Source organism: Astyanax mexicanus, chromosome 1 (genome assembly GCF_023375975.1).
Source record: "Astyanax mexicanus isolate ESR-SI-001 chromosome 1, AstMex3_surface, whole genome shotgun sequence".
NCBI classification, from domain to species: Eukaryota; Metazoa; Chordata; class Actinopteri; order Characiformes; family Acestrorhamphidae; genus Astyanax; species Astyanax mexicanus.
The window spans coordinates 129,980,151-130,005,935 of NC_064408.1; the positions used below are offsets into that span (position 1 = coordinate 129,980,151).

Sequence of the window (25,785 nt, forward strand, 5' to 3'; positions counted from 1 at the left end):
AATTATTTTTGACAGCTTCATATCTGATGAATGTTTCTTTGACATTAATATACAGTGATGAATGACAGTGACGTAGATGAAAAAATGAATATATTATTTTTGTTTGTTATTGAAATCTTTTGGGGGGGTTATTTAATGGGGTCAAGATTGTTTTTATTTTTACGTTACTATAGAAAAAGGCCTAATTGGTAGCCAATGTCTACTTTATCACTGTAACGGTTAAACAGGTCAAGTGCAAAATAGAAGTAAAAGTATATGCTAAATTGTACAAATGTATTTTTTTTTACTTTAAAACTTTGATTTTAAAGTTTTACTACATTTTCTTCATGAAATCCACTTTGAAATCCTACCCCTTGTTGGGATCAGGGTAATCCTGTTTTTTTTTGGATCAAAGTTATCCAAATCCTACTGAAAAGTTTTGAACAACAGAAACTGAAGGTTTGATCCATTTACAAACTAGGATTGGATTACGTGATCTGATCCGATTTCAGAATGCTTCTTTTCCTTTTGAACAACCCGTTTTTCAGATTTGATCCAATCCGATAACCAAAAACCGATCAGATTTCCTCTGAACAACTGGCCCAAGGTGACAACACTAATGGCTAGAATGGAGAGAGGAATGATCCAGAATTCCTCCTGACCGTTCTGCAGGTCTGATCTGCAGCTACAGGAAACCATTGGTTGAGGTTTTTGCTGCTAAAGGAGGATCAACCAGTTATTAAATCCAAAGATTCACATACTTTTATTTCCTCTCACTGTGAATATTAACATGTTGTGTTCAATAAAATCATGCAAACATATTATTTGTTGGTCTGGTTGTAGTTTAAGCAGACTGTGTTTGTCTATTGTTGTGACTTAGATGAAGATCAGAACACGTTTAATGACCAACTTATGCAGAAATTCAATTAAATCCCAAAGGATTCACATACTTTTTCCTGCAACTGTAATCAATTTTGAGCTTTTTGAAGTTTTTGATGCACTAATATATACTGATGTTTTTTTTTCTTCTTTTTTTTTATGAAACACCAGAATCGTTGACACAAATACCGTCCCAATTAAAAAACCTGGCTCTCGCTGGAAAAGCCACTCAGTCCTCGTTTGTTGATCAGCCCTATAAGATCTTTCACGGTCATCCCTACAAGGCCATCGATGGAAAAAACACTTCAGAGTACAGCAAGGGGTCCTGCACTCACACTGAGACCCAGGACAACCCCTGGTGGAGGCTGGACCTGCAGGACGAGTACACCGTGACCTCCGTCACCGTCACCAACAGAGGAGACTGCTGTTCAGAGAGACTCAACGGAGCCGAGATACGCATCGGAAACTCGCTATCCAATGACGGAAACAGTAACCCACGGTGAGAGAACTTACGCAAACTTATACAACACTTACTGTAGCTCTGCATACAGCTCCTGATCCTGTTCCTGATCCTGATCCCGATCCTGATCCTGGGCACCTATTCTGCAGGATATATTAACCCGGCTGGCACACAACCGACCTTTAATGTTGAAATGTGGTTAAAATATGACTAAAGTTATATATGTTGTTGTTTCAATGTTAAAACAACATTTTATGTTCAGTGGTTGTGCTAACGTTGAAATTTTAACATTGAATCAACATTTTATGTTCAGTGGTTGTAACATCATATTCGTGTTCTAATAGTTTTAGTGTTTTAGTGTTTTTGAGATGTTCAGTAATCAGATTGGTAGTCGTGGTGGGTATAAACGTTTTTATACTCTGTAGATTTACTGCAGTGATGTTAGTTTATTGTTAACACTTTGTTAACCATGGGATTTTCTAGTGTTAGTGAGCTATGGTTTATTAAAGGTTGAACGTATGACATTGAAACAATGTTGCCAAATATATCAACAGTGATTCACTTTTCAAAAACAATGTCGATCCAACAATTATTCAACGTTGAAATGCCAGCTGGGAAAGGTTTTAACTACAGAGCTAATTTACAGCTTCATTTAGGGGGCGTGTCAGTGTGTTTTCGCTATCATAACGACGGGAAAAGTACACCTTGCTCTGCTCGAAACACGGAAAGCAAAAGTCATGCACTACAGTAATTCTCTTAAGTAATCATGGGTGTGATTTTAATTAATTAAGAGTGTCTCTTTTAATCCGAAACTTTACCACAGCGGTTCTTCATTTCCTTTATTTCAGGGTTGGAGTGATTTCTTCTATTTCTGCTGGAAAATCCCAAACCTTCACCTTAAACCAAGGAGTCTCTGGACGTTACGTCAACGTGATCATTCCTGGAAAGAAACGGATCCTGACTCTCTGTGAAGTTGAGGTCTTCGGGTACCATCCTTCACAAGGTGAGGTTTAAAGATCAGAGCTACCAACAACCCCCAGTCATTTCGTAGTTAATGTTTTCATAGTGAAGGCCATGTCCACTTGGATCCCACCTAGACAATGTTCCGCCAATGTTCTGATGATTTCCACTCTGTTGTTTCCAGTGAAAAACCTCGCTCCGCGTGGAAAAGCCACCCAATCATCCCTTGCGTTTGACGGTCACCCTTCTAAAGCTATAGATAAAAATAAGGACACAAACTACCACCAGGGTTCCTGTACTCACACTGTAATCCAGCAGAACCCCTGGTGGAGGGTGGACCTTCTGGACGAGTTCACAATAACCTCCATCGTCATCACCAACCGAGGAGACTGCTGTGCCGGGAGGCTCGAGGGAGCCGAGATTCACGTCGGAAACTCGTTAATCAACAACGGAAATGATAATCCACGGTGAGAGAACTCCGTAACTCTGTAACTCCAGGTGTAGTTTTAGTTAACAGCCCGAGTTTCTGCACTTAGCTCCTGATCCTAACAAATGACCTGGATTTGAAGCTGATCCAGGTGTCTCACCTGTTCCCTTCAGTGTCCTACACCTCCTCAGCCAAGCTCAGATCTTTATTATTACCTTTCCCCCGATAAGTTACCAGATCGTTTTTCCGAATATTCCAAAACTATACGCAGATACTACCCCTCAACTTCCTGAACCAGCTGAGCTCATGTTCCACCTCCATGATGTTACAGGCTCTTCCACACTTTCGCTTTCACAATCGGCACAGCAGTGAGGCAGAGTGAGGTAGAGTAGGGTTGAGTGAGGCAAAGTGAGGTAGAATGAATTAGAATGAGGTAAAGTAAGTTAGAATGAGTTACAGTGCGGTAAAGTGAGGTAAAGTGAGGTAAAGTAAGTTGAAGGAGGAATAGTGAGACAGAGTTACTTTTAGTATGGTAAAGTAAGTTAAAAGTGAGGTAGAGTGAGGTAGAGTATGGTAAAGTAAGTTAAAAGTGAGGTAGAGTGAGGTAGAGTATGGTAAAGTGAGTTAGAATGATGCAGAGTGATTTAGCACGTGGTAGGGTGAGGTAGAGTAAGGTAGAGTGATGTAGAGTGAGGTAGAATGATGCAGAGTGAGTTAGAACGTGGTAGCGTGAGGCAGAGTGAAGTTACGTGAGGCAAAGTAAGTTAGAATAAGGCACAGTGCGGTATAGTGAGGTAGCATTAAGTAGAGTAAGTTAGAATGAGGTAGAGTGAGGCTACGTGAGTTAGAATGAGGTAAAGTAAGGAATATTTAAATAAAGTGAAGTAGAAAGAGGTAGAGTGAGGTTAAGTGTGTTAGAATGAGGCAGAGTGAGGCAGAGAGAGGTAGAGTGAGGTAGAGTGAGGCAGAATGAGGTAGAGTGAGGTAGAGTAAGGTAGAGTGATGTAGAGTGAGGTAGAATGATGCAGAGTGAGTTAGAACGTGGTAGGGTGAGGCAGAGTGAAGTTAAGTGAGGTAAAGTAAGTTAGAATAAGGCACAGTGCGGTATAGTGAGGTAGCATTAAGTAGAGTAAGTTAGAATGAGGTAGAGTGAGGCTACGTGATTTAGAGTGAGGTAAAGTAAGGAATATTTAAATAAAGTGAAGTAGAAAGAGGTAGAGTGAGGTTAAGTGTGTTAGAATGAGGCAGAGTGAGGCAGAGAGAGGTAGAGTGAGGTAGAGTGAGGCAGAATGAGGTAGAGTGAGGTAGAGTAAGGTAGAGTGATGTAGAGTGAGGTAGAATGATGCAGAGTGAGTTAGCACGTGGTAGGGTGAGGTAGAGTGAAGTTAAGTGAGGTAAAGTAAGTTAGAATAAGGCACAGTGCGGTATAGTGAGGTAGCATTAAGTAGAGTAAGTTAGAATGAGGTAGAGTGAGGCTACGTGATTTAGAGTGAGGTAAAGTAAGGAATATTTAAATAAAGTGAAGTAGAAAGAGGTAGAATGAGGTTAAGTGTGTTAGAATGAGGCAGAGTGAGGTAGAGTGGGACTGAGTTAGTTAGAGTGAAGTAAAGTAAGATAAAGCCAGATAAAATTAGGCCAATTGAGGTAAAGTGACGTGGAGCAAGTTAGAATAAGGCAGAGTGATTTAGAATGAAGTATAGTAAGTTAGAACAAGGTAGCGTGAGGCAAAGTGAGGTAAAGTAAGTTAAAATGAGGCAAAGTGAGGTAGAATGGGGTAGAGTAAGGCAGAGTGAGTTTGAGCGTGGTAAAATGGTAAAGTGGGTGAGAGAGTGAGTCAGAATGAGGCAGAGTGAGGTAGAGTGAGGCAGAATGAGGCAGAGTGAGGTAGAGTGAGGTAGAATAAGGTAGAGTGAGGTAGAGGTCCACAGTAAATGTTCAGACTAAACTATTTACTCTTCTAGAAGATTAAATTAAATTTGAATGTAATTTATTGTTATTAGTGTAATATAATGTATTATATATTATTTAAAGTTGTATCTATTACATGTTGTTCACTGTAAATCATATTAGCTCATTTTTAACATTACTAAACTGTAACATCAGCATTTATTCGCTCACAAAGAGAATTATACCTGTGTGTTCTGCTGTGAACTGAGGGATTCCTGAGTAAGATCTCGTGATGTTTTCATCATCTTCAGGGTTGAGGTGATTAAGTCCATTCCTGCTGGAAAATCCCAAACCTTCCACTTAAAAAAAGAGGTCTCGGGGCGTTACGTCAACCTGATCATACCTGGGAGTAACCAGATCCTGACTCTCTGTGAGGTCGAAGTGTTCGGGTACCATCCTTCACAAGGTGAGGGTTAAAACACTTTGTGTAGATGTGGTTATTTCTTTATTGTCTTGCTGTTGGACCCAACTGTAGTCATTCACAAAAGAGAGTAACTACTCAAATTTAAATGGCCTATGGATTTGGGTCAAAAACCACAAAGAAGCTCCCAAAAATTCCCAGCGGTAATAAATACTGACCAGGTTTAGCACAAAAACCCCAGTCAAACCTCAGCTCTCTGTCGCACCTTTGTAGGAAGGTGACCTGTAACAGTGGGTTTTGAGAAAAAGAAAGGAAAAAGAGAGCGATCTCAAAGGAAACCAAAAGCCACACAAAAAAGTTATTTTTAAAAAATTGTGTATACAGTAAATATATGAGAAAATACATAAATACAAATAAATAAATAGATAATAATAAAAGCAACTAAATAAATAAATATATACATATAAAAAATCTGGCAACTGGGACTTTTTACTGCCCTCAAAAGAACAATCCAGTTCCCCCTCACGATTCGCACACTCAAAGAAAAATGGCCGACACACTCAATAGTGCCCTAACTAGTAAACAGGGAGCCGTTTTGGTCGCATCCTAAGTCTTAAACTTTAGATCTAATATGATGTACAGTATTGTGTAAATGTTTTAGGCACCTGTTTTTCAGTAAAGAAAAAGCTTCTTATCTGTGCAGTAAGCCCGGATATGTTGAGTTTACTTAAACATTTTGAGGAAACCGGTTGCCTTAAAAAAAACATCAAGTTATCACAACTAAAGAGGAAGTTGATTTAATTTTTTTTTTATTTTTGTTATACTGTAAGACCGGATAAGTTGAGTTTACTTAACTTTTTTAAAGCAGCCAGTTTGCTCAATTTTTTTAAGTAATGGGGAATGAAAACTTATTTTCATTTTCATTCATATTAATTTATTTGTAAGGTAGCCCAGGGGAAATCACTACACACTGATGGTGAGTGTTAGTTAGTCAGAAACTGTTGGACACACCCAGTATGCAAATAGATTGTGACAGAAGCCAATAGAAAAGAAGCTGTTAATGACAAAACAGACGAAACTCAGTTATTATTATTATAAGTTGGTTCAACTCAAAGATCTCAGTTTGAATAGTACAGTATATGTGCTCACAAATTCAGTTCAACTAACTCAAAATAGTTGAGTATTGATTAGAAATATCCAATTTTATGTAAAACAGACTTAAATCATTTCAGTTCAAACAATGGATGGGTTTACAGTGTGTGCAGTAAGTGTTTATTATCTCAGTAAAACACATTACAGCATTACAATAAATACAAACAGCAATTTTACAAAAAGCTAAAAGTTTTCCTTAAAACTGCATCTCCTAATCTCACCTCCTCATCTAATAGAGTTTAATAGAGTTATTTATTTCTAGTTCTCATCATATTAATCAACACCTGGTTTGGTAAATTGATAAATTGGTAAATGTGGTAAATCAGGTGAGCTGCTGACGGAACTGAACATAATAATATACCCATGCTGGCTGAGGAGCATCCAGGAGAAATCTGGAATCTCTACACTTATAGTTAAAAATGTGAATTCCTTGTTACGTTTTACTGTATCTATGTTTACTGGCATCTCTTTAAATCATATGCGGTGCTTTTTTCCTCAGGTAAAAACACTCATATTGCTGAGCTAAATGGATCAGTGTAGTTTTGAACTTTTGCACTTAATGGATGATGTTTGGGTTTAGATCTTCATGTCTCTGTTCACTCCAGTCAGAAACATCGCTTTCGGAGGAACAGCCACTCAGTCGTCGTTTGTTGAACAGCTTTACGCAACTCATGGTGATCCATCCAAAGCCATCGATGGAAAAACCACTTCAGAGTACAGCCAGGGGTCCTGCACTCACACTGAGACCCAGGACAACCCCTGGTGGAGGCTGGACCTGCAGGACGAGTACAATATATACTCCATCTACATCACCAACAGAGGAGACTGCTGTTCAGAGAGGATCAACGGAGCCGAGATACGCGTCGGAAACTCTTTATCCAACAATGGAAATGATAATCCACGGTGAGAGAACTTCGTTTCCAGTGTGACTCTTCCTCTTAGAACAGAGTTAGAAGATTAGGGGGTGAAATCCTCCCTCTAAGAATTGGGAAACCCTTCAACCCTGCTGAATAACTACACAGTAACATTTAATTTTGTGTACATTTTTATTAAAAATGCATCACATTTAAACAAATTTATAGATATGAATCAAGTTGCAGTAGAGTACAACAGGAGTCATTTCAAACGCAACGCAAAACATACCTATTGCGTAGTTTAAAGTGGAGCAGAAAAAAAATCCACCTTAAATGGTAGCTACAGAAGTTATCTAGCTCGCCTACATGCTGGGACTTCAAACAACAAAAATTTAATTACCAGCCATTTAGCTAGATAGCTAGATAGCTAGCATTGGTTTCCTGAAAGAACTATCAATTTCACCTCACTCGTGCAATCAAATGAAATCAATCAAATGAACCCTTTAAAAATACTTTAAAAATACTTTTAAAAGGCACTGTATATGAAAATAAACAGGCATTACATGATAAATTCATTTAGATGTTTTTTATTTGTTTTAGGGTCGGGGTGATTTCTTCCATCCCTGCTGGAAAAAGCAAAAGCTTTCATTTTAAAGAAGGAGTCTCTGGACGTTACCTCAACGTGATCATACCTGGAAAGAAACGAATCCTGACTCTCTGTGAGGTTCAAGTGTTTGGATTCCCACGTTCAGGTGATGTTAAACGATATACGACATTACTGCATTATTGTTAATAAATGTAAAAGTTAACATGCTGTGGTGCGATACGGTTTACCAACATTTTCATACTGTGAGACGTATTAGTGTAGAAATTCTACCTATGAAGAAAAGCAACTATGCTCATTGCTATCTTACACTCCTCAAACAGTCTATTTGAACACTTTCTGCCTGCATAGTTTCGATAGCAATAGTATTTGTGAATACTCTAAGCCGATGAGTGTGGTGATACGAACGTGCCAAAGTCAGAGCTCATCTGGCTCTTAGAGGGAATGGCGAGTGAAATGCTAATTGGTTTATTTCACATTACACAAAAAAAACACACTTTAGAATAATGAAAATGCCTTTTTGAGCTTAGCAAAGTGTACTTTTCCTGTCCTTACGAAAGCAAAGACACACTGACACCCTTAACCAAGTTTGATGACTCGCCTATAGATCACTAAAATCATTAAAAAATTAGTCAACTTTTTTTTTACGCTGTAAAACATTCAGGGTAACCTTCATTTTTTAAAGCAGCCGAGCAATTACAACTTAAAGGGACAAAAAAAACGTATTTTAGAGATATAAGAGATATAAGAATAAAGAGATACACTACAAATATAAAAAGATAATACAAATATAAACAATTAAAAAATAATTGAAGACTAAGAAATTTAGTAGCTAAAAACAAACACTAAATTATAAAGAAAGTAAATGGTAGAGGTAAAATAGAAAATAGAGCTAAGGGTTAAAAATTAAAAGTTTAAAATTATTTAGTGACACATGCAAGTTTTAAAGTTTTCTGTAGCCAAAGTCTAAAACTCTTCAAATTTTTAGTGATCTATAGCGCACCGTTTAAATCTGAATTGGGCAGCTGGATTAAGGGCGTGCCGATGTGTCTTTGGTATCGTTAAGCAGTAGAAAAATAAACTATATATTAAAGTGTATATATAATAAACTAATACAAAGCCAATAACAGGGGTCCAAGTGCTTTTAGACTGGGTTTTATCTATGAAACGTGTGTTCTTAAAACAAAGCTTCTAGTGCCAGAACATCAGAACTTTCAACATCAAAGAAAAAACACCAAAGTTTTCTTCGAGGAAAACCCAATACAGGTTTTACTTTCTGAACGTTTTACTTTTTACACCAACTTTCTTGTTGTTTGGTGTTCAGAAGGAAACGCTGCACTGAAAGGATTCGCTGCCCAATCCAGCAATTATGGAACTGGCTGTGCGATCAAAGCCATCGATGGAAACCGAGATGGAAACTACTTCTCCGGTTCCTGCACTCACACGAAATACGACCTCAGTCCCTGGTGGAAGCTGGACCTTCAGAAAACTCACAAGGTGTCGTCCATCACCATCACCAACCGGCAGGACGCTGTTCCCGAGAGACTGAACGGAGCTGAGATCCGAATCGGAGACAATCCGGCTCACAACGGCATCCAGAACCCCAAGTAAACTGCTTTTAAAATGATCTTAAAAACACTTTAACATTGTACTTCACAAGCTGATCACTTCAGAACCTCGTCTGTGAGATTGTAAGTCATCTATATTCAATCAATATTATTTAACCTTTTCAGTTTCAGCATCGCTCCAAAAGTGTTTGGACCAAAAGTCTCTTTACACTCAGGCACCTACACTTTGGGATTATACTTGGATTTCTGCATAAATTGGTGATTAAATGTGTTCTGATCTTTATTTAAGTCACAACAATAGACAAACACAGTCTGCTTAAACTAAAACCACACAAAAATATATATGTGCATGATTTTAGTGAGAGTAAATCAAATTATGTGATTCTTTGAATTTAATAACTGGTTGATCCTCCTTTAGCAGCAAAAACCTCAACCAATGATTTCCTGTAGGTGCAGATCAGACCTGCAGAACGGTCAGGAGGAATTCTGGATCATTCCTCTTCACTAAACTGTTTCAGTTCAGCTATAATATTATGGGATATCTGGTGTGAATCTCTCTCTTGAGGTCATGATGCTGCAGCATCTCAGTTGGGTTCAGGAGGTCAGGACTCTCCAGAAGATGTATTTATTTATTTTCTTCTGTTGAAGTCGATCGGTTGTTGATTTACTTCCATGTTTTGGGTCGTTGTTCTGTTGCATCATCCGTCCTCTGTTGAGCTTCAGTTGGAGGACAGATGGTCTTAAATTTTTCTACAAAATGTAAACTTGGTAAACTTGGGAATTCATTTAACTGAAGCAGCAAAGCAGCCCCAAACCATGATGCCCCCTCCACCATGTTTCACAGTTGGGATGAGGTTTTGATGATGGTGTGCTGTGGCATTGTGTTTTCCTTCCAAACAACTCAGTTGTAATTTCATTTGTCCACAATATATTTAGCCAGTACTGCTGTGGAACATCCAGGTGCTCTTTTGAAAACTTCAAATGTGCAGCAATGTTTTTTTGGACAGTGGTGTCCTCCCACAAACTCCATTCTTGTTTAATCTAGTTTTCCTTATTGTATTTATTGATTTGTCAACAAAAATGTTATCATGTGCCAGAGATTTCTGTATTCAGTCTTCAGCTGACACTCTAGGATTCTTCCTCACCTCATTGATCATTCTGCGCTGTGCTCTTACAGTCATCTTTACAGGACTTTACCACACCTAGGGAGAGTAGCTCCAGCAACAGTGCTGAACTTTCTCCATTTGTAGAGCGTCTGTGTTACTGTGGAAACATGAACATCAAGACTTTTAGAGATACTTTTGTAACCCTTTCCAGCTTCATGCAAGTCAACAATTCTTGAACGTAGATCTTCTGAGAGCTTGATCTTTTGTGTGAGGCGTGATTCACATCAAGCAATGCTTCTTAAGAACAACAAACTCAAAAACTGGTGTGTTTTATTTATAGGGCAGGGCAGCTTTATCCAACACATCCAATCACATCTCATCACATCCTGACTCCAATTAGCTCTTAGAAAAGTCATTAGCCGAGGGGTTCAAACACCTTTTCCACTCTCACTGTGAATGTTAACATGTTGTGTTAAATAAAATCATGCAAATATATAATTTTTGTCTGGTTTTAGTTTAAGCAGACTGTATTTGTCTATTGTTGTGATTTAGATGAAGATCAGAACAAATTTAATCACCAATTTATGCAGAAATACAAGTATAATCTTAAAGGGTTCACATACTTTTTCCTCCAAGGTGTCCTCCCATGAACTCCATTCTTGTTTAATCTAGTTTCCCTTATTGTATTTATTGATCTGTCAACAAAAATGTTAGCATGTGCCAGAGATTTCTGTAAGTCTTCAGCTCTCGCCTCATTGATGATTCTGTGCTGTGCTCTTACAGTCATCTTTACAGGATTTTACCACGCTTAGGGAGAGTAGCAGCAACAGTGCTGAACTTTCTCCATTTGATCTCCTGTATCTGTAGGTGTGGTGTGATTTCCTCCATTGGTAAAAACCCCTCCGTGACCTTCCAGTGTAACGGGATGAAGGGGAGGTACGTCACCATCGTGATTCCGGGAAGGAAGGAGTATCTGACGCTGTGTGAGGTGGAGGTGTTTGGAGCTCCAGTGCAGTGAGGATCCTCCTGATTTCCCAGTTGCAGGATCACCGAATGTCTCTTTTAGAAACCAAGCTATTGTTTATGGAGCCAAATCAGGGACAGAAGTTTTGTCAATTTGAAAAGAAAAATTTAAACCGAAAGTTTAAGTATTAAGCTTGAACTTTGAAAAATACAAAAATATATTCAAAATAAAAAATAAGTGTATCATATGTTTTTTTCAGATTATATATAATTTTGATTCAGTTTGGGAATTATTTATAAACCATTTTTGTTTTTTTTAATTTTCACTTTCTCGTGTATTTTGATTTTTAATCTTTAAATTCTATTGATTTTTAAGTAAAATATGTAAAATGTAATATACAATAGACTCAGCACTGTATTGTGAATATAAAGGGTGATAGTTTGCTGACACCCAGCTGTATCATAAACATTGCTGAAATGCTATTTAATTGGTGAATATGTAAATATAAGATCTCAAATATCAAAATACACAATTTATTATTTTATTTTGAATATTTTTTGGTGTTTTTCAAAGTTCAAGCTTAATACTTTTTTTTTTCAAATTGGCAAAACTTTTGTCCCTGATTTGGTCCTAGTTGTTCTTATTCTAGTTCAGTAACTCTTATTCTGCATGTTTCAGTCTATTTGAACAGTTTTCATGCTGTAAAAAACATTCTTGAGCCCAGCAAATTTTGCTTATTAAAATGATTGTTTCTGAACTCTGCTTAATTAAAAGAGCAAGCAAATCCCAATATTGTGTGTTTATTTTATTTCCTTTATTTTTCCTTTTAAAACTTACTTAACTAAACTGATAAAAACAGCCAAATATTTTTGGTGTATCAAGTTTAGAATCTTGGAGAAACATTTCATAGCATTTTAAGTAAAGTTAACTTGAGCCCAGTATTTTACTCAAAATTATACATTTTTTAACTTCATTAAACTCATAAAGACATCTTAATATAATCTTTGTTATTAAACTGAGAATATTTTACCTAAAATTATACCTTTTAAACGTTGTTTAATTAATCTAATAAATACAGCCCAATATGGTGTGCATGCATTAGACTTAAAGGTTTGTAGAAACATTGCATATTAATTTTTATTTCACCTAAAATTATATATTTTAAATTTTAACTGCTTAATTAAGCGAATAAATACATACAATACAATAAATACCCAATAATTTGTGTTTATTCTGTTTACAAATTTGTAGAAACACTGCCTATATATTTGAGTAAAGTTAATAAGACTTGAGCAGTAATTTTAATAAAGCTCATTATAATGAGAATAATGAGAACATTTTACATATCATTATAGCTTTTAAACTATTACTTGCCAATATGTTGGTTATGATATGTATCGACTTTTGCAGAAAAAAATCTCTTTAGCAATTTTAGCAAAATGTGTACATTTTAAACTGAATTAAATTCATAATCACAATATTTCTGTGTTTTATGTTTAGCGTGGCGCGTTGCCATAATACACCCCGTCAACAGTCTATTTTTATGCCTTGCTCACGAGTCCTTAAAATAGCAATGGACTTCTGGGATTTTTTAAGGCTGATGGGCGTGGTGGTCTGGAAATGAGGTGTGTTCAGGTAAATTTCTGGTGTGTTTCTATCTTGGCCGTCAATTATATAAAACTTAAAACTTTTAAAATACACAGAAATATGAAGTTATATGTTAGCGTTCGTTTCTTATCAACAGGGCAAATTTATTAAAATATTAAATATATTCATTCATTAACGAAAATCTGGTCCAGCGCTCAAAAAAGAGCGGGCGCGGCGTTGGATTACCTCTGTTTTCTTAAAAAGTCTCAAGTGTACTAATTCATGGTATAAACTCACTATATTTACGTATAATTAATCAAAAGAAATCAATCAAAATGCGCTGCGCCTCTCTCTCTCTCTCTCTCTCTCTCTCTCTCTCTTTCGCAGCGCGGAGCTGAATTCAGCGCCAGGCAAATAATACAAACTCAGTTTATTTAAATAAAATAAGATGAGTGAGGACCTGTAAAGTTAACCAAATATTATTAAATATAAAGGATAGGTTGAGGTTTTGATGAGCTGTTTCAATTTGAAACTGAAACTAACTGAAACTGAAACTTGTATTATTCTGCGCACTATCAGAAAGCCTGTGATTGTTTTAAATTAGTTTTTTAATACGTTTATATTTAATATTATTTATTTTTTAATTCATGTATTCACACACACACACACACACACACACACACACACACACACACATATATATATATATATATATATATATATATATATATATATATATATATATATATATATATATATATATATATTGTTTCCCATGGTTCCCATGTTTTTCGTTTATTCATTTAAATTTAATATTTTTTTATCCTTCTTATTATTTTACTTTATATTCACTACTATTACTTTTTTCTTCATAAGACATAAATTCTTTATTGTTTATGTATCAATTTTATGATCTTTTAAACATTTCCTATTTTTCCTTTTTTACGTGTATATTTTAATTGTCTATAGTAAATGTCAGTTTTTATTTCTAATTTTAAAAAAAAATCCCTTTTAAACTGTAAATGCTCAGTGGCGTTGTAAATGCGAGTCCCTTTCCAGTGTTAATGATGGTTAATTGCTTGATTAATATTTAATGTTGCAAACCCAGTTTTTACAGTTTTTACATACAGCTCATCAAAACCTCAACCTATCCTTTATATTTGACAATATTTGGTTAACTTTACAGGTCCTTACTCATCTTATTTTATTTAACTAAACTGAGTTTATGTTATTTGCCTCGCGCTGAATTCAGCTCTGCGCTGCGAAAGAGAGAGAGAAGAGAGAGAGAGAGAGAGAGAGAGAGAGAGAGAGAGAGAGAGAGAGAGAGAGAGAGAGGGGCAGCGCATTTTGATTGATTTCTTTTGATTAATTATACGTAAATATAGTGAGTTTATACCATGAATTAGTACACTTGATACGACCTTATTTATTAAAAGACTTTTTTATAGAAAAAAGGTAATCCCGCGCCGCGCGCGCTCCCAAACACGCTACGCGCGCCTGCGGTCTTTTTTGAGCGCTGGACCAGATTTTCGTTAATGAATTAATATATTTAATATTTTAATAAATTTGCCCTGTTGATAAGAAACGAACGCTAACATATAGCTTTATATTTCTGTGTATTTTAAAAGTTTTAAGTTTTATATAATTGACGGACAGCCCCAGAGGCCAGGGTGACAATGTGCTTTATTTTTCAGATATATAAAAAAAAATAATAAAAGTGAAATTTTAGTTAAATAATAGCGAAGTGAAATAAAAAATATGTTTAGTCGATTTGTCCATTATGTTTATTCTTTATTTCTAAAACTCCAGCATTTGAGTGAGAATAAGCATCTGTTAAAATTCACAGCAGAATGCTCGTGTCTGCTGAAATTAAGTTGTGTATTGAAACATATCTGTGTATTGAACATAAATATAAATCCTTATAACTGTCATGCAGATTTTTAAGTATATTTTATTTTTATAGTTCATTGCTGAAGCCTCTGGGTAAGTTTTTTTTTACTATGGTAAAGAAGTGATGGTATGGGTTTTTTTGGAGCGCAGGGTGATCATGATTCAGTTTTTGGTGCGCGACTGACCATTGAATTTCGACGTTCTTTCACAGGATCAATCGCGCAAGGGGTTTTCGGCCGCCAAGACAGAAACACACCAGACATTTACCTGAACACACCTCATTTCCAGACCACCACGCCCATCAGCCTTAATATATTCCAGAAGTTCATTGCTATTTTAAGGACTTGTGCACAAGGCCTAGAAATAGACTGTTGATGGGGTGTACAATGGCAACGCGCCAGGCTAGGGCCCCTAATCTTAGTCATTTTTGCTAATTATAATAAGAATATTTTACGTAAAATTATACCTTTTATACTGATAAATACACCCCATTATGTTGTGTTTGATATGTTTAGAAAATGTCTTAGGAGGAAAATGTCTTATAAATTGAAGTAAAGTTAAAGGAAACCTGAGCCCAGTAATCTTTGCTCGTTATAATGAGAATATCTGAGTTTAATTAAGCAAACTAATGCATCCCAATATGTCGTGTGTGTATTAGACTTAATTGTTTGTAGAAACATTGCATATAAGTTAACAAGCCTGGTCATTTTTGCTTATTATAATGAGAATATTTGACCTAAAATTATAGTTTTAATATTTTAACTGCTTAACTAAAATATTAAATACATCCCAATATTTTGTGAGTGTGTTACGTGCAAGTCTAGCCCTAGGGTGCTGGATATGTTCTGTGTGCTCTCCCTCTGTGTGTGTGTGTTTTTTCATGTTTCTCTGCAGCAGGGCCGCCGCTCTGCATACGCAGTCAACGCAGCCAGCGTTAGGCCTCAACCATTTTGCAGTTGCAGGGAGCCAAATTGACTGAGAATGAAATGTGTTGAAATTATGACATTATTAAATTTAAAACCCAATGTGAATTATTTATGATACGCTCATCTTTTTTGTCTTTAAACATTGCATGGGGCACCTACTCTACTACTTAAAAGCGGCACGTTATTATTTTTGTGCATAATATAATGCCCCCACCCCTATTGCTGCTCGGTTTGCTCTGTTGGTTGTTGCCAGATGTGACATTTTCCAGTCAAATAAATAATCAAAAAATGCATGGAGGCGCTAAATCTTGCGCATGTTTAACCATTTTTAAAGTGTATGTGGCCATTCTATACAAAAACTTGTCCAGTGCAATATTTGTGTAAGTTAAAAACTTAAAATAAAATAAACAAATAGGATGAAAAATCGTAACTTATCTGGCAACCTTAGTCCTAACCAAAGTAGCAACGCTACTTGAGTTTGGCAGGAGACAAGTTCACCGCGCGAAGTTGCTACTAAATGGTAATTCAACTATGAAGCGACGGTTTGAGTCTGGAGCTGAGAAGAAGAAAAAGAAGCAGAAAGATGAGGCCCATGCATCCCTTTCTGGTGAGTAACTTCGATGATAAAGGTTTAAATAGTTTTGATTACTTCATGTTCAGTGGTGTTGCCTGAGCTAGTTACGTTGGCTTTGCTGATTTGGTAGCTTTAAACGCTTAAGTAGAAACTAATCTGGGTATTGCAAGGCACGTGGCACGTTTGCAAATAGTAGTAGTGTAGTTTGAAGATTTTTAGTGACTTTAATAAAAAATTAATAAACAGAGTAGCCTACCTATTGACTAATGCCGTCAGTGCACTATCCAAATGGTCTGTATGACAGCAGGATCAGACAGCTCTATAGATTTTGACAGGCTGATATAAATACACCACGAATATAAACGATAATTTCATAACCTTTAAGGCTGGCTTGTGTAAATGACGTGTCCACTGCTTAAAATAGACATGCATCGTTTCATTTATTATTTATACATTATAAATAGTACTCTTGTGCTGTTCTTCACTGTTATTGGCCTTACTTATAACGGTTAAGTTATGCTTAGGGCCTCCAAAACCTTAGCAGCGGCCCTGCTCTGCAGGTTGCAGTCCACCTGACCTTCATGGGAGAAGCCATGGGCTATAAAAAACCTGCAGTCACCACCAAGATGGCGGCTAGAGCTCACACAGGAAGTGGGGCCTACTGTGTGTGCTTCTAGTTCCCCTGCTACCTTCACTACCACCATCACTGCCATGTGCTTTATTCTGAGTGTTTGCTCTTGTAGTCATTCCTTAGGGAATATCTTTCAGTCCTGTTTGTGCCATACAAACTTATACCAATTTGAGGAGTCCAACAGGTAAGGTTAAGGCACCTTATACATTTCCATCATGTAGCTGTCTTTGTGTATAGATACATTAGGTTAGCAGGCGGGTGCTTCTTTTGTACTTATGTTGTTAGTTTAAGTAGTAGTTTTCATTTTGTTCTTTTGTTTAGGATAAATAGTTTAGATTAAGTTTATGTTTTGTTTGTTTCTTTCCTTTGGCACCGTCACCGTTGGCTCCTCTTAGGCCTTAAGACTCTTAGGCCTTGGTATTGTTTAAAGTTGATGTTTGGCAGTTTTAAAATAAATCACTGATTGTGAAACATCTAATTCTGGTCTGGTCTCCTCACCTTCCCTTCTGTTCCCTTTGTTGCAACCATTTTTAAAAACGAGCCAACTTGGGTTGTAACAGAGTGTCATGTTTAGAAATTTGCAGAAACACAGCAAATAAATTTGAATAAAGTTAACAAGATTGGAGTGCAGTAATCTAAAACTTTAAACTGCTTAATTAAAATGATAAATGCACTCTGTTTGATATTTAGGATTTTGAAAAAACACTGCTTATATATTTAAAAAAAATTAAGGAGACTTGAGAACAGTAATCTTTGTTATTAAACTAAAAAACAGCTTTTTAAATTTGCTTAATTAAACTGATAAATAAAACCCAATATTTTGTGTCTGTTTTGTTTAGTATTTTGAAGAAACATTGCATATATACAGCTCTGTAAAAAAAATAAGAGAGCACTTAAAATGATGTGTTTCTTTGATTTTACCAAATTGAAAACCTCTAGAATATAATCAAGAGGAAGATGGATGATCACAAGCCATCAAACCACCAAACTGAACTGCTTGAATTTTTGCACCAGGAGTAAAGCAGCATAAAGTTATCCAAAAGCAGTGTGTAAGACTGGTGGAGGAGAACATGATGCCAAGATGCATGAAAAAAACTGTGATTAAAAACCAGGATTATTCCACCAAATATTGATTATTTCTGAACTCTTAAAACTTTATGAATATGAACTTGTTTTCTTTGTATTATTTGAGGTCTGAAAGCTCTGCATCTTTTTTTTTTTGTTATTTCAGCCATTTCTCATTTTCTGTAAATAAATGCTCTAAATGAGAATATTTTTATTTGTAATTTGGGAGAAATGTTGTCTGTAGTTTATAGAATAAAACAACAATGTTCATTTTACTCAAACATAAACCTATAAATAGTAAAATCAGAGAAACTGATTCAGAAACTGAAGTGCTCTATTAAGGTTTGCTTAATGTAGTTCCACACGTTCTTCAAAAATATTATCATTAGTACACATAAAGCCACATTTGGAAGAATCATGTAGATATAAAAACATAACTGCATGCATTTCTATAGAACAATAACACACAATTTACGTTTTGCTCATGAGTTTATTATTGGTTATTGATTGGAGGTGATGTTCAATACAGATTTAAAACATCAGCGCTCTGACGGTGGGGTTTTAATACCCGTAAACTTCGACCTCGCAGAGCGTCAGGATCCGGTTGTATCCGGGTAAGATCACGTTGACGTAACGTCCCGAGGCGTTGCTGAGCTTGAAGGTCACGGATCTGCCGGGAGGGATGGAGGAAACCACTGCAACCCTGAAATCAAGGAAGAAAAGGTGAATAGAGATTTATAACTCAAGAAGCACTGCAAGACTGCAAGAGCACAGCACAGAATGATCAATGAGGTGAGGAAGAATCCTAGAGTGATTGTTCACAAGTTTAAAAAAGAGCACCTGTATGTTCCACAGCACTACCGGCTAAATATACTGTGGACAGATGAAACCAAAATTGAGTTGTTTGGAACCAATTGCAGCTACAGGAGGATCAACCAGTTATTAAATCCAAAGACTCACATTCTTTTCCCTCCTCACTGTGTTCAATAAAATCATGCAAACATATAATTGTTTGTGTGGTTTTAGTTTAAGCAGACTGTGTTTGTCTATTGTTGTGCCTCAGATAAAGAGATCAGAACACATTTAATGATTACTTTATGCAGAAATAAAAGTATAATCCCAAAGGGTTCACATACTTTTTCCTGCAACTGTATATTAGATATGCTCTCTATCCTACGCTGATGCTTTTAGGAGGAATCTGCTCTGGAAAGATACTCAACAATCTGGAATTGCAGTAACTGCAGTGTGAAAGAGTGAAAGTATGAAACAGGAAGAGCGTCTCTCACCGTGGATTATCATTTCCGTTGTTGATTAACGAGTTCCCGACGCGAATCTCGGCTCCGTTGAGTCTCTCTGCACAGCAGTCCCCCCGGTTGGTGATGGTGATGAAGGTTATTTTGTACTTGTTTAGAAGGTCCACCCTCCACCAGGGGTTACTCTGGGGGTTGGTGTGGCTGCAGGATCCATCGCGGGCATCTGAATTGGGATTTCCGTCTATGGCGTAGTAGGCGAGTCCAAATGCTGAATTGCCCTTATTAATCAAGGTCGATTGGGTGGCTTTACCCAAGAGAGCGAGATTTTTGTCTGGAATCAACAGATCGACAAAGATTCAACAGAAATGTTTAATTGTTTAGAATATAAAACTGATCAGATATTTATAAATTCTGATTTTGCTCAGTTGCTTCATATGAACTTGTTCATGTTGGGCTCACTTTAAGTGCGTATTCTCCTCTATTGAGATTCTCGAACATGGCTTCACTAGTTCTTGTGTGTTTAGCTCTGGCGTGTTCTCGTGAGGAAACCTGTTTTTGGTGAGTTGGCGATTTTCCACAGTGAAAAAATTGTGGGTAACACTTTAAAATAAGACCACCTTTATAATGGCTTCATGAATGGTCATAAATGAGTTTATTAATCGTTATTAATTAGATTGCAAATACTTTAAAAACCATGAATAAGCAGTTAAAAATATATCTATAACAACACCTAAATAGAAATGGCAACAGTGACCTGAAAATTTTCAAATGAGGTCAAACTTCAGATCTTTCTAAATACTTCAATTAAATGACTAAGTTGATTTATACGACTAAGCTAACAATGAATCAGTGTTGCCTTTTCAGTTGATGTGATGTGCTGCTTATCAATGGTTTTAAAGCATTTACCATCTAATCTATAATAATTAATAATTAATAAACCATGTATAAACCCTTTATAAGGGTAGTCTTATTTTAAAGTGGTACCAAATTGTGTAATTTTGACCCCGTGTCGCTGATCAGTCACATAGTGCTTATATTTAATAACATAGTGTGTATAGGAAAAAGCAGAGTTATTATCAAAGATTTGCGAGCTGATACACCCCAGAGTTTGCCCAGATGAACGGCCACAATGTTGGTTAGAAGCACCTGATTAATGAATAATATTAAATATTACCTGCACATTAACCGATACCCTTTACAATACGTATAGGTGTGATTAAAGACACCGCAGGCGTCCCCTGCACCGGACCTACAGTACCAGGAATTTTCCGAATAGCATGGAGATATATAGTGTGGTGCTGTAATTCCTGGGCTGGTGGGAATTGTGTATAAGTGTGTGTATTCCACAGTAACAGCCTGATTACAGAATCCACGGACTTGGTGACTTTGGAGCTTTGCTTAGACCGTGAGCATCATCTGCATGAATTGACTGATTGCATTTCTTGAAGCATTAATGTCAAGAACTCATCATCAACTCACCATCGCTAATCTGGATTTTAATAATTTATTCGTGTTTGATTGGTCAATTCCAATATGCCCATGACGAAGTTGGCATTATAATATAATATAATATAATATAATATAATATAATATAATATAATATAATATAATATAATATAACTCATTCACTTACTTACTCACTCATCGTCAACCGCTTTATCTGTTAAGGGTCGCGGGGGGTGGCTGGAGTCCAGTGATGGTTAGTTACTTTGAAAAAGTAATCCGATTACTGATTACTGATTACTCCTTTAAAAATAACTTAGTTACTTTATGGATTACTTGATTATAAAAAGTAACTGAGTTACTTTACAAGTTACTTTATTAGTTACTTTCAGCAGCTGCAGACAGCACCTCCCGCCGCTTTAACATAAAAATTATAACCAATTTTGCCAATACTCCCTTTATTGTAAAATGCATTTTTAACAGCAATGCATCTCTAGACATTTAAAGTTGAACTATTTCATAAAATTAAAAGACCATTTTTCTTGAATTAACTTAACATAAATAATTTATAATAAATAAAATATGGTCTTTCTTGATTTCACTTAACATAAATACTTGTTTTTATAAAAAATATATAAAATAAAGAAAGTCTTTCTTGACCTGACATATTTAACACTGTAAATCGGAAAATGAGAACGGGCAGAAACTAAAGACACGCCGAGCGCGAGAGAGAGATAGGGGAGGAATGTAAAGGTGATGGGGAAGGGAGCGGTGTGTGTGTGTGTGTGTGTGTGTGTGAGTGAGTGAGGTGGAGAGAGAGAGTAACGCACAGTGACTTGGACAGGTAACTTTAATTTGATTACTGGATTGGAAATAGTCACGCGTTACTGACATCACTGCTGGAGTCTATACCAGCAGGCATCGGGCTGAAGGCAAGATACACCCTGGACAGGCCGCCAATCCATCACAGGGCAGACAGACACAGACAGACACACACATCCACTCACACACTCACACCTAATGGGCAATTTTTATCCGACATCCAATTAGCCTGAACAAACAGTCTTTGGACTGTGGGAGGAAACCGGAGCACCCGCTGACACGGGGAATAATATAATATAATATAATATAATAATTGATTATAATTAATAGTAATATAATAAAATTGCTTTAAACACGGAAATTATTATTTTTGTTCCTCAAAATTGGTGGTCCCTGGTGTTTAAGGTGCTGAACTGCAAGTCGAGATCCACTAAAGAAGCTCGTTAAGAATAACGACTGGGTCAGAGCACTCGTTAATCTGCCAGTGAGTTTACGTAGTACTTTAGTTATGCACGGGTTTGGGAAACACTCTTTAATTAACGATCAATCTTAAGTACGAGTTAATGAAGTTCTTAGCGTTACGAAGCTTTCGGGAAACCCACCCCTGAACTCTTAAAAGTTTATAAATATGTACTTGATTTCTTTGCATTATTTGAGGTCTGAAAGCTCTGCATCTTTTTTGTTATTTCAGCCATTTCTCATTTTCTGCAAATAAATGCTTTAAATGGCTATATATATATTTTATTTTTCCCTTATTGTAATTATAATGATTGTATTTCTTTATTTATATTGCACAGTCCTTTCAGTCCTTCCTTGCATTTAAGAATAAATTGATTCCAGAACATTTCGACGGTTTTCAGGTGTAATAGTGAAAAAATACTCTATATTATATTATTTGTGATTCGATTGAGCGCGCTGTTTCAGGGGAGGAGTCAACAAAGACGTTCTTTAACCTAGTTCCTTATTTTTCACTTTGAAGCTGTTTGGGAAACACTCGTAGGACTGGCTCGTTCTTTTCTCATGTCATTTGTTAGTTCGTTCCTTATTCGCTAAGATTGATCGTTTTCGGGAAACCCACCCCTGAATTGTTATTGGTGGCAGCGGGGGTTTAATCGATCCAATCGATTAAATCGAACCAGGCAAATTAATAAACAATTAAGAAAATTGTAAAAATCACGCTATGATTCCACGCAAGCGACAAAAAAAACCAAGAAAAATCTCAAAGCGGAGGATGGACCGGTGTTCTGTCGAATTCTGCTACCTTGTCGAACCGTGCTGCCCCAATGTATATTTAACTGTAAAAATACAAAAGAAGCACTATTTTAGGGCATGTACCCAGTGATATTCCAGTAGATGTACGTTATTAGATTTGGAGTGCATAATTCATTGTACCATGGCAAAGTTATAGTAAATATAGCTCATTACAAACTGCTTTTGTATTTATTTATGATAATAAGTGTAATTTTTAGTTTCCATTTACACTTTTGTGCAATGATAGTGCGCCCAGGTTGTTTAATGCACATAAACCCCCCTAAACCAAATTAATTATACATAAAACACGAGAAAGAATTAAATTGTGTAGGTCGGCGCATGCGCAGTACCGTTGGGAAGCATGTATCGATGGGTAGCAAAATTCGACAGAACACCGGCACACCCACAGACGCACCCCGATGGGAGATTTTCAGCATCTCACCTGACGGCATGCGTTTAGACTGTGGCAAGACATGTGACAGTACTATTCAGCACTGAAATGCTGTTTTAATAAATGCATAAGTGAATTTGAAGCGCTAAATGTAACTAATTCAATTCATATTAAGACCGCAGGGCGGGAGCGGCAGAAATGTGTATGTGGCGGCTGGAGCGAGATTAAAAGAAGCGAATTTGATTACAACGAAATTTAAGGAAGAACGTATATTATGTTTAATAATATAGTTTTTTAAGTGCAGATTTTAATAAATGAATGGCGGGATAACCAAAAGAAATGCAAAACATGATTTGGTTGAAAAAAGCTAAATTTTGTTCTGATTAAAATCATAGACAATATATAGCACATTTAATATAATGTTTTTTTACTACACACACACTATATACAATACAAATAATGCAAATAATAAACCAAAGAGTTTGGCTTTGAGATACGGTGAGGGCTTCTTTAAAAGTGCGGTATTTTTAAATCATAAGTAATTTTTATTTTGTCGTTTATTTGATGTAATTTGCTCTGAATGAGAATATTTTTGTTTGGAATGTGGGATAAATGTTGTCTGTAGTTTATACAATAAAACCACAATGTTCATTTTAATCAAATATAAACCTATAGATAGCAAAATCAGGGAAACTGAGGTCTCTTCTACTATTAAGTAATTATTAAGGTTTGCGTAATGTTAACCCACATCTTCTTTAAAAATATTATCGCTAGTAGACATTAAGCCACTTCTGTATTACTATATTAAACTGTTAATGGCCTCTATAAACATATAATCATGTAGATATAAAAATGTAACTGACTCCAAACTCCGACACCATGCATTTCTACAGTACAATAAAACACAGTTCACGTTTTGCTCATGAGTTTATTATTGGTTATTGATTGGAGGTGATGTTTAATACAGATTAAAACATCAGCGCTCTGACGGCGGTGTTTTAAAACCCGTAAACTTCGACCTCGCAGAGCGTCAGGATCCGTCCATGTCCAGGTAAGATCACGGTAACGTAACGTCCCGAGACGTTGCTGAAGTTGAAGGTCATGGATGTGCCGGCAGGGATGGAGGAAACCACTGCAACCCTAAAATCAAGGAAAAAAGGCGTATAGAGATTTATAATTTACATTAAGAATCACCGAGTGCTCAACTACTCAACTACTAAACACAGACTCGTCCCAAATCACTCCCTGCACCCTACACTTGCACCCTAAACTCTACTATAGAGCTCTCTCTGTAAAGTAAGAGCTTTGGAGGAAGTGTAGATTTAAACAGCCATGTTTTATTGGGACACAGCCAAGGGTGCGAATTCCTAAAGGGGTAAAAACAATAGTTTGGGTGGGGGGATCAAAACATTTAAATATACTTCTTACATATAATTATGTTAATTACTGCAAAAACTGTGCAGTATCTGCGGCTGGAAGAATATTGCGATACGATTTTAAGCAAAACCCCTAAAATTGGTAATTTACATTCCATTCCATGTTAATAAGCATTTCTAATAAGCAGTTTACTGTGGGAGAGATCCTGTAGAATATGAATTAAAATTTAATGGTGAGAAAGCTGATGAAATACAGCAGCCAGTAGCATTGAGTTTGCGTTTTAGCAGGATTAACTGTGGATTTTGCTGTATAATGTATTATTTATGACTATAAAGGTTTTTGTGTGGTATATATATGTGCTTCATTAGCTGACTTAATGGATTTATCTGTAGACATGAACAGTAATGAAGCGATACACTGTAAGGATTGTAAGAGTTCATTTTAGTGAAGCACCTGTGCTGTACAGATTAATACAGACCCGTCCCAAATCACTCCCTGCACCCTACACTTCCACCCTAAACTCTACTATAGAGGTCTCTCTACAGAGTAAGAGCTTTAAATTAGGTGTAGATTTAAACAAGCGCGTTATATTGGGAAACAGCCCATTTACTGGCAGTAATAATATGGACAAAATGAGACATTTCAGTATTTAAGTAGTATAGCAGTGTTTGAACTAATAGAGCTGCAGATGAATAACTATGATGCTGTTGAGTTAACTACTACAAGTTCATTTAATAAAGTGTATTATTATTATTTACTCTTCCTTGAACTAATAATTGTGAGTAATGAGCACAGGTATCACTGGAAGACACTTTAGCGTTTTTTAATCAGAAGAGTACAATTCTAAAGACACACCGAAATATGAAACAGTCAACAAGATACAACAAAATGCTAGAAAGCTAGCATTAACAAGAAAACAGACTAGCAAACTATAAATTGAACAAAAACACAACAGAGTTTTGGCAGAGCAAAAGCACATGGAAGGTGCAATGCTGTGAGGTTTATATAGGCAGGGCCAACGAGCAGGGAACCAGGTGTCAGTATTCAGGGGATGCAGAGCGTTGAATTGTCACTGTCACAAGTGGGAGTGCTGGGGAAAGGCTGGTTGGTGGATGGAATGTAAGACATTACAATAATAATTTATATTTCTTTCAGTATTTTTGTTTTATTGAGCAAAAGTAAAACAAACTTTAATCTGGATACTATGTAAAATGTTAATAAATTGCATTATTACATATGAAGCATTGTTAATACACTGTTTTGCAAACTTTATGGAAGGATTGAATAATTGGGCAAAAAACTGGGCTGTTTTCA

At 36.3% G+C, this 25,785-nt stretch overlaps 2 protein-coding genes across 2 annotated transcripts in view; one reads left to right on the top strand and one right to left on the bottom strand.

Annotated features, from left to right (window-relative positions):
* The window catches only part of LOC103037467 (uncharacterized), a 43,308-nt gene extending 31,255 nt beyond the window's left edge, over positions 1–12,053 (top strand). Inside the window, exons 6-13 of the mRNA XM_049468971.1 lie at positions 1,030–1,357; positions 2,167–2,321; positions 2,463–2,745; positions 4,904–5,058; positions 6,771–7,068; positions 7,620–7,771; positions 8,948–9,230; positions 11,165–12,053. Of these exons, the coding sequence (XP_049324928.1) occupies positions 1,030–1,357; positions 2,167–2,321; positions 2,463–2,745; positions 4,904–5,058; positions 6,771–7,068; positions 7,620–7,771; positions 8,948–9,230; positions 11,165–11,315 (1,805 nt within the window). The 3' untranslated portion in view covers positions 11,316–12,053. The remainder of the gene's footprint in view (positions 1–1,029; positions 1,358–2,166; positions 2,322–2,462; positions 2,746–4,903; positions 5,059–6,770; positions 7,069–7,619; positions 7,772–8,947; positions 9,231–11,164) is intronic.
* Positions 12,054–18,404: 6,351 nt separating this feature from the next.
* The window catches only part of LOC125802168 (uncharacterized), a 34,411-nt gene continuing 27,030 nt past the window's right edge, over positions 18,405–25,785 (bottom strand). Inside the window, exons 4-7 of the mRNA XM_049479309.1 lie at positions 24,100–24,234; positions 19,684–19,736; positions 19,221–19,518; positions 18,405–18,637 (exon numbers count right to left, since the gene is read on the bottom strand). Of these exons, the coding sequence (XP_049335266.1) occupies positions 18,496–18,637; positions 19,221–19,518; positions 19,684–19,736; positions 24,100–24,234 (628 nt within the window). The 3' untranslated portion in view covers positions 18,405–18,495. The remainder of the gene's footprint in view (positions 18,638–19,220; positions 19,519–19,683; positions 19,737–24,099; positions 24,235–25,785) is intronic.